General features: G+C 42.3%; 2 protein-coding genes across 2 annotated transcripts in view; one reads left to right on the top strand and one right to left on the bottom strand.

Annotated features, from left to right (window-relative positions):
- LOC126482026 (dual specificity calcium/calmodulin-dependent 3',5'-cyclic nucleotide phosphodiesterase 1-like) overlaps window positions 1–13,766 on the bottom strand; it is a 671,133-nt gene that overhangs the window by 403,105 nt on the left and 254,262 nt on the right. The gene's annotated exons all lie outside the window — the stretch shown is intronic.
- LOC126480928 (uncharacterized) overlaps window positions 124–13,766 on the top strand; it is a 32,259-nt gene continuing 18,616 nt past the window's right edge. The window contains exon 1 of the mRNA XM_050104340.1: window positions 124–278. Coding sequence (XP_049960297.1) covers window positions 203–278 — 76 coding nt within the window. The 5' untranslated portion in view covers window positions 124–202. The remainder of the gene's footprint in view (window positions 279–13,766) is intronic.

Below are 13,766 nucleotides of genomic sequence, written 5' to 3'. Positions count from 1 at the left end.
TGTTCTGGCATTCAGCGGCTGTAAAGATAACCAGTGAGCTAGACTGACGTGAAGCACTTCCCGCTGCCGGCTGTCGGGGAATCACACAGCGCAGGTGCGACCGCCGACTGCTTTGCCGCGCCTATATATGCGACTTCAGAGACTGGCCTATTGCAGAACGTGGGTCACTTAGCAGCAGTGGCCACCAGGAAAGTCTTTCGCCATGGCTAGCGCTTCCATCGCCACAGCTGTCTTCATCGTGGCTATAGCTGTCGTAACCACCAGCTGTGACGACTGGCGTGAGTATAATGGTGTTTCATAATGGTATTTGTTCCAGCATTAACGGCACACGGCGTGAGGTCATGACGTGTGTAGTATACCCGCGGATCTAAGTCCGAACGACATCAAATTCGGCCATTCCTGTATTGATTGCATGTGTTTGGTGACTTCACGATCGATTTTGACGCTGGATCGTTTGTTCAGTGGTTCGGAAGTGTTGTCTCACATGTAAACAAAAACTGTAACGTACTGCCAGTACACTTAGGAAACTGTAATTTGAATAGTTAGTAAGGATAAGAGCGGAGATCTGCATTTGCAGTTTGACTGCTAGAACTACTACAGAAACATATCTATAATAGTAGTAATGGTCAGCTGTGACGCAAAGGTAAAAAATAATACGATCATTGCACTTTTCCTAATTCATTTTTTCCGCTTTTATGTCACATTTAGTTTTGTTTGACTGCAAAATAAAATATCTAATCTTCCAGATTCAGTTAAAATCGAAACATATTTGTTGCGATTTCTGCTCAACCCACATTTCATTAAAATTTTAAGTATCTTATTCGATTCAGTTACGTAAATGTAGTATTTGATTTACATTAATTACAAAAACGAAATGTAAAATGGAGTACAAGTAAAAAGGAAGTGCAGCCTATGTGGGTGTAGAACCCATGTTACTTGTATCGGTTACACTGATTTTCAGTTGGTAGATCGCAGACGCTCTTAGGAAAGAAACCCTATGCACTGATACATTACATGCGATCTGGGTCTTTTAAAGTTTAAATAAGCACTTCACTTATCTATATTTTCGGAATAACGAATGTTGATTAATAACACAGGCCAACGTATTTTTTTTTTTTTTTTTTTTTGGAAAACTTCTTTTGCTTTGATAGCTGATCTTTATAGATTTTTATGAGCTGAATCCAAATCTAGCCTTAGTTTTTTGTATCACCCATAGTTTTCGAGCAATATGCTTTTACTATATAATATAAAAATCTTCGGTAAACGGGGAAATTAATGAAACGCTTTGTTAGAACATAAGCGCATGGTTTATATTTACAGTAAGCTACTTAAAACAATGATATGTGTTAACAGACGTTTCACTTGTCGGCTGGAATTGGTTTGCTTTGTTTCTTTTTTCTTTGAAGCTTGTTGTGTAGCAGTTTCTACTATGAGTCGCTTGCTGAACTTCTCGGTGAAGTGACCAACGGTAGTCCCCCATCATGTTGGTGTTCCAACGGCCTTGGCAGCATTTTTCCATCACTTTAATGTCCTGGTGAAAACGCTCTCCTTGCTCCTCATTAACATCTCCAACATTGTCCGGGAAGTGATCAAGGTGACCTTTCAAAAAGTGAACTTTCAGGCTCATTAAACATCCTAAAGTTTTAAACTTCTTTAACATTGTAGCTATAATAGAAACATATTCTGGGTCTTTTTCATGTCCTAAGAACTTTGCAACGACTTGCTTGAATGATACCGATGCTTCTTTCTCATTTAAGATCATTGTGGATTCAAAGTTAACATCAAACATCAATTTTCTAATGTCAGGTCCGACAAAGATGCGTTCATTTAGTTTAGCTTCTGAAATGTGTGGATACTTTTGCCAGAGATACTTAAAACATGGTCCATCTTTAGGCAAAGCCTTCACAAACTATTTCATTAGGCCTAACTAGACGTAAAGGTGGTAGGAATACGTTTTTTGGATCTACAAGGTTTTTGCGTAGAATGTTCTTCTCACGAGGTTTTAAAGACTCCCTCACAGGTCAGTTCTTTCTGCACCAGTGTTGATATTTAGCCCTACTGTCGCATTCACACAAGAAACACGGAAATTTGGTAAAGCCACCTTGCTGACCAGGGAGCGTGCATGTTATTTTTAGATCGCCACATGTCATCCAACCATGAGCAGACTAGCCTATTTTATTTAGCACTATTTCTAGATTTTCATAGCTTTCTTTCATATGTACAGAATGTCCAGTAGGTATAGATGCATGCATGTTACCATTGTGTAATAAAATTGCCTTTAAACTAGTCTTGGATGAATCAATGAACAGCCTCCAGTCTTCCTTTTTGTATTCAATACCAAAATCATTCATCAGACCGGGAATGTCTGAGCAGTACACTAAATCACCTTCTTGTTGAAAAAACTTGAAAAATTCCTGATCTTTCTTTCTATACATGTATGCACTAGTTCCAACTGCCAACAAGTTCTTTTCTTTTAATCTAGAGGCAAGCAATTCAGCTTTTTCTTTCATTAAGCCCAGATCCCTAACCAAATCGTTTAGTTCGATCTGAGCAAACAATTTGGGCTCTAGATTTTCTGTATTAAAATTGAATTCATCATCATCTGGTTCATCTAAATCACATTGTACATCAGAAAATACTTCTGTTGGAATAGAATTTAAATCATCTGGTGGTTCAGGAACCAGCAAGTCTACACCACGCCCTACTGGTCGGATGGCGGACCGAAGGTTAGGGTAGCTTATTACCTTCTTGGTTTTCGAATTATGACCAGTAATATCAACACTGCAAAAGTAGCAATCATCGTAATGATTTCTTGGCTCCCCCCGTATCATAGGAACAGCAAATCTAAAGGCTTTTATCTCCTGTTTGGACCATTTTCTCTGATCTTCAACACACACATAACATACCTTATGCGCCACCCAAGATTTATCTTGATCACCAAGTTTAGATACAACGAATGATAGATAAACCTTTTTCAAAGAGTATGTAATGTTTCTTTAGTATTTTCTAATCACAAATTCACCGCAGATATAACAAAAACTGTTAGCAGAGTTTTTACAAACATGATTAGATATTGTACTGAGCACATGTACAGGAAAAGGGAAAATGAGGTTGGGTTGACAGTAAACAAAACACCATCTGTTAACACAAAAATAAAATCGACTTTTTTGGCAGCAAATGTTTATCAGCAGTGCTACCAACGTCATCTAGATTCATTACACCCCATTTTTAAATTATTATAACTGTATAAAAGCTTCCAGAATGAGATTTTCTCTCTGCAGCGGAGTGTGCGCTGATGTGAAACATCCTGGCAGATTAAAACTGTGTGCCCGACCGAGACTCGAACTCGGGACCGTTGCCTTTCGCGGGCAAGTGCTCCACCATCTGAGCTACCAAAGCACGACTCACGCCCGGTCCTCACAGCTCTACTTCTGCCAGTATCTCGTCTCCTACCTTCCAAACTTTACAGAAGCTCTCCTGCGAACCTTGCAGAACTAGCACTCCTGAAAGAAAGGATATTGTGGAGACATGGCTTAGCCACAGCCTGGGGAATGTTTCCAGAATGAGATTTTCACTCTGTAGCGGAGTGTGCGCTGATATGAAAGTTCCTGGCAGATTAAAACCGTGTACCCGACCGAGACTCGAACTCGGGACCTTTGCCTTTCGCGGGCAAGTGCTCTACCATCTGAGCTACCGAAGCACGACTCACGCCCCGTCCTCACAGCTGTACTTCTGCCAGTATCTCGTCTCCTACCTTCCAAACTTTACAGAAGCTCTGCTTCGAGTCTCGGTCGGGCACACGGTTTTAATCTGCCAGGAAGTTTCATATCAGCGCACACTCCGCTGCAGAGTGAAAATCTCATTCTGGAAACATTCCCCAGGCCGTGGCTAAGCCATGTCTACGCAATATCCTTTCTTTCAGGAGTGCTAGTTCTGCAAGGCTCGCAGGAGAGCTTCTGTAAAGTTTGGAAGGTAGGAGACGAGATACTAGCATAAGTAAAGCTGTGAGGACAGGGCGTGAGTCGTGCTTCGGTAGCTCAAATGGTAGAGCACTTGCCCGCGAAAGGCAAAGGTCCCGAGTTCGAGTCTCGGTCGGGCACACAGTTTTAATCTGCCAGGAAGTTTTGTATAAAAGCTGTTAAATATTTTTAAAATCGCTTAATTTAATAAATTTAACTGTAAAATGTGAAGGAATGGTGGGTGATACCGTTTTTTAAGTATCATATTGGGATTTCCTACACTAAAAAACATAAGAATAAGGTATTTTCAGCAATAAAGTTTTTCCATCGTTGGCCTGTCTAATACTTCTTTTTGAAAGAACTCCTGAAAGCCATTAAACAATTAAATCGTTTGTTAAAACAAAACGCAAGTGCTTCTGAAACACGATAAATAAATGTTGCGAGTATCAATGAAGTAACTTTAGAAATAGTTTCTTTCCGTTACTGTGACCGAAAATCTTTCGTAAGTTAAGTGAGACAACAGGTGCCTGGGAGACAGCTTGTCAGAGTTGAGGTCTTCAAAAAATGGTTCAAATGGCTCTGAGCACTATGGGACTTAACTTCTGAGGTCATCAGTCCCCTATAACTTAGAACTACTTAAGCCTAACTAACCTAAGGACATCACACATATCCATGCCCGAGGCAGGATTCGAACCTGCGACCGTAGCGGTCGCGCGGTTCCAGATTGTAGCGCCTAGAACCGCTCGCCACTCCGGCCGGTTAGTTCAGGTCTTTGTTTAAGACATGGAAACGTACTAAATGTGAAGTCTATGGTGATTCCTCAGCATAGGTTGTATCTTATCATTGTGTGTTTTCGCAATTAGAAAAATTAAAGTACCACTTATCCCAACAGACTCAGTTTTTATACTTAGCAAATTTCGTTACAATTTTACCAGCAAAAATATCACCGAATGTAAACAGCCAATTCATCACTACTCCACTCTTTCCAAAATCTCGCCGATACTGTCCGAGAAACCACAGCACTCCGTTTATAAAAAAAATATAGTTTCTTCATTATCTTGGAGTACGATGTTATGCGCATTGGCCGTACAATAAAAGACTCTCTACTTGATGTACAGTCAGTTGTTGGAGACATTGAACTGTTACTGCGGTACTTTATCCGATAAAATGTCACCGTGTACCCCTACGTAATGTGGAATTGGCCACTAAGACATCAAGAGAGATGCCCCCGCCAATATAAAAGGAAGCGGGGAGTATAGTATTATCGGCAGAGAAGCGGTAACAGCAGAATTGGTCTGTTAGGAGAGCTCAGTGACCCTGACCGTAGACAAGTCATTGGACGTCACCTGAGTAACGAATTCATTACCGACCTTTCAACCTTTCTAAGGCTGCCCAAGTTGACTGCTGGTGATGTGATCGTTAAGTGTAAATGGAGAGAAACAAACACAGATAAAACAAGATCAGGCATAGCTCATGCACTGACGAACAGAGACCTTCGAGCAATCACTTGTGACTTCGAAAGTTTTACCAGCAGCGCAGCTGGTGCAATAATTGCGTTTAGGATGTTAAAGAGAACGGGGTACAATGGTCAAGCAGCTCGTCATAAGCCAAACGTTTCTCTATTCAGTGTTAAACGACATTTGAGATGAAGTAAAGAGCGACACCGATGGACAGTGAATGACTGGAAACGAGTGATTTGGAGTGATGAATCTATACCCTGTGGAAATCCGATGGAAGAGTTTGAACTGCGCGAATTTCTGGAGCACGTTAGGTGCCATCATGCACAGTGCCAATAGTGAAGCGTGGAGGAAAAATGGTTCAAATGGCTTCAAGCACTATGGGACTTAACATCTGAGGTCATCAGTCCCCTAGCCTTAGAACTACTTAAACCTAACTAACCTAAGGACATCACACACATCCATGCCTAAGGCAGGATTCGAACCTGCGACCATAGCAGCAGCGCGGTTTCGGAGTAAGCGTGGAGGAGGATGGAGTTAGAGTATTAGGGTGTTTACCGTGGTTAAGGGGTGGTCCACTTATTGCACTTCAGGAACCACTAAATTCTGAAGCACATGAACACATTTTACAGCCGAGTAAACTAAACTGTGTACGGGAGAGCAACAGTTCGGAGACGATGACTGTTTGTTCCAGCATGAAAATGCACCCTGTCATAAAGCAGTGGCTTTGAGTCAGTGGTTTGTGGACAACAACATTTCTGAAATGGACTGATATTTCCACAATGCTGCAGACGTGAACCCAATAGAACTGCTGTGGAACGAGTCACAACGTCGGCTTCGCTCCATGCCCAAGCGTCTTCGCTCCATGCCCAAGCGTCCAACACCACTGGTTTCAGCTCTTGAAGAAGAATGGGCTGCCATTCCTCCACAGACAATCAAAAACCTCACAAAAAGTGTTCCCAGCAGAGTTCAAGCTGTCATAAAGGCGAATGATGAACACACCTCACGTTAATGTTCGTCAATAGGTTCAAATGGCTCTGAGCACTATGGGACTTAAAATCTGAGGTCACCAGTCCCTAGAGCTTAGAACTACTTAAACCTAACTAAGCTATCACACACATCCATGCCCAACGCAGGATTCGAACCCGCGACCGTAGCAGTCGCGCGGTTCCATACTGAAGCGCCTAGAACCGCTCGGCCACAACGGCCGGCGTCGATAGGTGTCCGGATAGTTTTGATCATAAAGCGTATTTGAAATGTTTATGTTAGTGAGAAACGCTGTATACATCGTGTTCCAAATACTTGAGCTCAAAATTATGCCAACGGTAAACTAAGTATTTCCAAATAAAAATAATGTTTCAGTTGATAACAGGTCTTGAGTGTCCAATGAGTTTGGAGCATTTGTTTGTTAACTGATTGCATTTCTCTATCGTTGGGGCTACATAGCAAAAAAACAACACTGAAGACTGCGTTCACAGTAGAGTTTAGCACTGTTTGCAGTTGTTAAACATGGCGTGTTCTCGTTACAGGAACTGGTAGATAAGCGCTTAATGTATGGTGCAGCCGAATTTATTTATAAGGAGGTTGTTTGTGTTGTTACCCCCCGGATGATAATAACATGAAATATTTGTCAGGATTCGTAAGCAGTGGGTCCCTGAGGTATAGAATACGCGAACACCGAGAAGTAAGTTTAAACTGTTTATTGACAAAAGACTGATTATAAAACACGCACGCTACGCGCACCCATCGTCACTGTGTCTGACATCCTAACACCAGCTAATTGCGGTCGTATCGAAAGGCTCCATGGTGTGCTAAGAAAAGAGACGTAGTCGCGCCCGAGGCCGCGCTAGTTATATGGGGCGCTGCGGACGGCAGCCAGTGGCTTACTCTCCTGTAGTACACTGTGGACTGACCTAGCAAATTGTCAGCATTCCAAGATAGGTCGGCTGGCGAGCGCGTATTACGTACTGTACGGCTACGTGCAACCCGTAGAACCTTACATCACTCCCCCCAGAGAAAAAGAGCAACCATAGGTGGCTTGGCTCAAAACGACCTCCTGGGCGGTATGAATCTATTTCGCCATTCGTGGCATCAGAAGGCACTGCAACATGTATTTCATTTGCAGACACAGAGAAGCGAGCTTTCAGGATGACAATTTCATACATGACAAATGCTGTTGACAAAAGCCAGATTAATAAAAGCAATAAAAACACAATACTGACAATCAAGTATGCGTTAACATTACTGGATGAATCGAAGGACTTAATTCTATTTGCTGCTTCAATGAAGTTTAACTCATTATTGGAAGAAATTACATTTTCATGGATATCCTAAATTAAATCATTGTCTTTAGAAAAGCTTGATAAGGAATGCTTTCCATATGTTAATATGTATGAATCATTGTAATAAACAGATAACATTCTCGTTAGTGGCAAATGTCCAGTTGCATGAAATGTAGTTGGCAATACACTAGCCATATCAAACAGTTCACATGATAAATCACAATGTGTGGTATTCAAGATTAATCCACTATTATTCAATTTGAGTGTAAAGGGTAGCTCAAGTGTATCATAATTTTTACTTGTAAATGTGGCATCAAGGGTGGAGTTAAATGAGAAAATTATACCTTCAGAACTTCGTTTAAGAAATGGATGATAAAGATGCATCAAAATTCTAGGGCAATCATATCTTGGGGGATGATTCATAAACAATTCTTTCTCATAGCTGTACACTCTACTATCTAAGAATACTGCCGATTCAGGGCAAATTAACTTACGACTACGTTTACACATATGCAAATCGTTTACATTTAGGAACACAAAATATCTTCGATCCTTGCTGATCAAAAGATAATCATTCCGTACGTACTTTACATGAATACTTGCCTGTCTCCATTTCACAGGGTAAGTATAAATCTTATACACTTCAAAAATTATGCTCTGATGTAGCAATGGGTATAGAAACAATAACAGTTAATTCATCTTCAATCATTAAAGAGTGTGTGGTGGTTAACTTGTTGTAAGCATCTAAATTGTAAGAGTTAACAGGGTAAATCGTAGTATAAGTTGCATCTAGCTTTCGTTCAATTGATAGTAGGATCTGTAAAAATTGTTCTGTATGTATTAATACACTGCTCAAACAATCATTTGAACTACTTTCTAAGTCTGTTCTTAAGGTAAAGGCATCAATTCTAGCATTAGATAAAATATCAGTAACTCTTAAAAAAAAAGTGTTTTAAGTGTGCACTCACAGCATTTAATCCTTGGAATAGTTCTTGGATATATGCGTTCGTTTCATTACGAATTACATTGAAGTGTTAGATAAATTGATAAATTGCTTTACAATCTTTTCAATGAAAACTGTGTGGTTAGTAATGGTTCTTTGCATATTCTTTAATAGGATAATTTCATTACAGATGTTAGTTGAATTTGTACTGGACTGTTGTTCAAGAGCTAATATTTCGCCTTTAACTTCCAGTACATCTTGACTAGTTAAAGCACCAAATGCACTAGGAAGGGTACTCTCTGCAAAATCAAACCAGGCACGTTTACACCTAATTAAAGTTTTGTGTGGCGGAAGCTTGTTTCTCTATGCTTCGCGTAATTTAAACCCCAACAGCTTGGGTCACCCTTGCTGAGAACAAGAACAATCCCAGAATGCTTACCAGAGACATACGCTGTTAAAGTGTTGGTTTCCTACTGTTATTTTCAGTTTAGACCTAACATTTTACGAGCTTATTAGATACCATAAGAGAGGGCCAACCATTGAGCAGCAGCGTAATCGCAACCGGTTTCTAATTTCCTGGAGCGATTGCAGAGTGCTTCTACATTATTGCATGGCCAAGGAGAAATATCATGCCGTGAAGACTGCATTATTATTCCCTCCCTGTTTCAGTAGACAGCTGCGGTATTGGTACATATGTTTAAATACGCGTGTTTTGCATAAAATATTATCCTTTTTAATGTTAATGAGACGTGTTTTCCACTTCTATTATTAAAAATCAAATATGCGTGTCAAAATATGGCATTCATAAAACATGCTTGATCCTAGTGCGTCCGTCCTATGTTTTTCATCCTTTTACGAAAAATGCTATCCTAAATGCTGACAGCCTACCAATGATGACAAAGAAGCCAAACGACTTCATTGTGATAACTTTAATACGTGCGTGAATCTTTCGATAAATAAGGTTTTATTTCATCTCAATCCCTTGTTACACCTCGATTTATATTTCGCCATGAATGTATCACTATGATTAACACTATCATTATTGTTCCTCTGAGAAGAATCACGAATCGTTGTAGTGTTACAAATGTTTGGTGGAAGATTCATGAAAACATGAAGAGACTGGAAAGCAGCGTGGCAGATTTCGAGTCTGCCGTCTTAAGACAACTGAGCAACGACATTGCTCCACGGCTAGCACTCTCGTATAGTACTCAACAGGCTCGTTGACCTTTCAACTCCGATTCCTCGGAAACTTTGGACAAGCTCATCGTAGTAAATTACTAGTTTACTGTGCACAACAGTCATGCGAAAAATGAGCAAAATCTGTGATGTGTTGCATGTATGAACCCTTGTAAGAGATGGGTTAATCCTATGGAGAAGTGCTGCTGTCAGTTATTACCCGAGTATTATCTAGAATAATGGTTGTCAACCTTTCTGAGATCATTACCCACCACTGATCTAGAACGAAGAGAAAAGAATGTCCAACAATCGAAGCTTGCACCAAATTAGTACTCCAGAGGCTGAAGTCTTTGAGGCGGCCAACTTCTTGTGTCTTACTGAACGTGGATCAGTTTATGGACGCGCAGACAAAGCAGGATGTTGTGGTCACCAGTCGGTGATAACATGGAGCAGCAGTTCGTTGCATCAGGCGCGCGCGACCAGGGGAACCACGGCAGGGCCTTTAGACACACGTGTTTACAAACAGCTCCTGGTAGCGATACCGCGTCGAGCGGATAGGGGACAGACAGGCTGCAGCACTCAGCGCTACGTCGGGAGCGCTAATGTTTGAAAAAAAATATCCAAACCAGAGTTGTAAAACTACCGTAGACTACTGTAATTAACGGTAAACAGCGGTAGTTTTCCTAGTAGCTTTGATCGGTTAAGATTGTAACTGCGTTACCTGTACATTGTGTTGCATACCTTTATGGGCGTTAACTCATTTCGATCGCTTTGTTTACGTATACGATCAGTGTCTTACTAGAGTCTCCTAGATACTGGAAGCAGTGACTGTCTAGAAACTGTGTGTGGGTATACTGTGTAAAGGGCCGCATAACCTAAGGTTCAAAATGGTTCAAATGGCTCTGAGCACTATGGGACTTAACTTCTGAGGTCATCAGTCCCCTAGAACTTAGAACTACTTAAACCTAACTAATCTAAGGACAGCACACACACCCATGCCCGAGGCAGGATTCGAACCTGCGACCGTATCGGTCGCGCGGTTCCAGACCGTAGCGGCTAGAACAGCTCGGCCACTCCGGCCGGCCGCATAACCTAAGGAACTTTTTTGGTCTACATAGTTATCCCCCTGTCTGTTACTTAAAAATAATCGTAAATTATAGCAAAATTAAAAGTTATTGTTTAATATAGGTTTCATTCGAAAACTGTTGATATGTACCGTGAAACTGAGGAATGTTGTAGTAAAAATTAAAAAAATACAGATTTCTCATATACTGCTAGAAAATGTCATTTCCTCAAAAAGGTTAAATTTAAAAAATGCAAAACATAAACATATCAAACATCGCTTAATTGCTTTATGGAGGTTATATAAAACAAGTTTCTGTTATTGCTAAACGACTTTTGCATTTATCAATAGTAGCAGGAAACTCTTGCCTTTGATCATGATGAAGAATGTTCTACTGACTACAAAACAACAATTACGTAGGCTTTTTGTGTTTGTACATGTACATGTAAACTGTACTTGTTTGTAAAGTAACTGCTTTGTTTACATAAAAGTGCAGACGTTACACGGGCAGATAATATTTTCTACTTATAAAACGCGATTTATATTTTGTAAGGATATAAAATGCACAATGGACTAACAAAGAACGATGTGCGGTTCTAATTAAGTGCAAAACAACTAAACAAACAAAAACCAGTTACTCTTTCATACATTCATTTATGTTTCTTTCGCTAAAAATGCTACCGACGCTACCAGTAAGCCTATATTTACAACGTCATTCATGTGCTGCACCGCCGCGCGGAGCGAAAGCGTGGTCTTGGGTGCCTTTCCACGGTTCGCGCTATTCACCCCGTCGGAGGTTCGAGACCTTCTTCGGGCATGAGTGTGTGTGCTGTACTTACAAGGGGAGGCCGCCAATTGTGAAATTCAGATTCGATTCATACTGCGCATAATAAAAGCTCATGGCCAGAGGTGTAATGTGGCAAAGCACCAAGATGCACTTCTCAGGCGTTGTCGAGAAAATCGACAGTTAAAATTAACCGTTGTGATGAAATACTCTCTACGATTAATAATTTTGTACAGCGTCGTGGCGTAGCGGTAAGCGCTCAGGTTCGTAATCCGAAGGTCGCCGGATCGAATCTCGCGCCATGCATTTTTTTTTTTATTATTAGTTTTTTGTAATTCAAACATTAATGAATTGCTTATGCACGTTGGTGAAGGCGGATCGCTCTCCAATTGTACCGCCTCCATTTTTCCGTTTGTTTAACAGGGTGTACCAAAGCTCTCACGTCCGCACTGATTATATATATATATATATACACTCCTGGAAATGGAAAAAAGAACACATTGACACCGGTGTGTCAGACCCACCATACTTGCTCCGGACACTGCGAGAGGGCTGTACAAGCAATGATCACACGCACGGCACAGCGGACACACCAGGAACCGCGGTGTTGGCCGTCGAATGGCGCTAGCTGCGCAGCATTTGTGCACCGCCGCCGTCAGTGTCAGCCAGTTTGCCGTGGCATACGGAGCTCCATCGCAGTGTTTAACACAGGTAGCATGCCGCGACAGCGTGGACGTGAACCGTATGTGCAGTTGACGGACTTTGAGCGAGGGCGTATAGTGGGCATGCGGGAGGCCGGCTGGACGTACCGCCGAATTGCTCAACACGTGGGGCGTGAGGTCTCCACAGTACATCGATGTTGTCGCCAGTGGTCGGCGGAAGGTGCACGTGCCCGTCGACCTGGGACCGGACCGCAGCGACGCACGGATGCACGCCAAGACCGTGGGATCCTACGCAGTGCCGTAGGGGACCGCACCGCCACTTCCCAGCAAATTAGGGACACTGTTGCTCCTGGGGTATCGGCGAGGACCATTCGCAACCGTCTCCATGAAGCTGGGCTACGGTCCCGCACACCGTTAGGCCGTCTTCCGCTCACGCCCCAACATCGTGCAGCCCGCCTCCAGTGGTGTCGCGACAGGCGTGAATGGAGGGACGAATGGAGACGTGTCGTCTTCAGCGATGAGAGTCGCTTCTGCCTTGGTGCCAATGATGGTCGTATGCGTGTTTGGCGCCGTGCAGGTGAGCGCCACAATCAGGACTGCATACGACCGAGGCACACAGGGCCAACACCCGTCATCATGGTGTGGGGAGCGATCTCCTACACTGGCCCTACACCACTGGTGATCGTCGAGGGGACACTGAATAGTGCACGGTACATCCAAACCGTCATCGAACCCATCGTTCTACCATTCCTAGACCGGCAAGGGAACTTGCTGTTCCAACAGGACAATGCACGTCCGCATGTATCCCGTGCCACCCAACGTGCTCTAGAAGGTGTAAGTCAACTGCCCTGGGCAGCAAGATCTCCGGATCTGTCCCCCATTGAGCATGTTTGGGACTGGATGAAGCGTCGTCTCACGCGGTCTGCACGTCCAGCACGAACGCCGGTCCAACTGAGGCGCCAGGTGGAAATGGCATGGCAAGCCGTTCCACAGGACTACATCCAGCATCTCTACGATCGTCTCCATGGGAGAATAGCAGCCTGCATTGCTGCGAAAGGTGGATATACACTGTTCTAGTGCCGACATTGTGCATGCTCTGTTGCCTGTGTCTATGTGCCTGTGGTTCTGTCAGTGTGATCATGTGATGTATCTGACCCCAGGAATGTGTCAATAAAGTTTCCCCTTCCTGGGACAATGAATTCACGGTGTTCTTATTTCAATTATATATATATATATAATTCCCGGTAATCAGTTGCAACAATTATGCATATAATAAGTTGTTGAAAGTCGTTTGTCGTGGAAAAACTGGCGACTTCGAACATCATTATGTTTTCCGCAAACAAAGCTGTATTTCACAAATGTTATTAATTGTCTTCATAATGTTAACCACGTATAGTTAACGGAAGATGTAGAAACGATATTCCGAAACGAATACGTATA

Source organism: Schistocerca serialis, chromosome 5, assembly GCF_023864345.2.
Source record: "Schistocerca serialis cubense isolate TAMUIC-IGC-003099 chromosome 5, iqSchSeri2.2, whole genome shotgun sequence".
NCBI lineage: Eukaryota > Metazoa > Arthropoda > Insecta > Orthoptera > Acrididae > Schistocerca > Schistocerca serialis.
The sequence above is the reverse complement of the archived record's forward strand: the minus strand, read 5'-3'. Positions and strand labels throughout refer to the sequence as shown.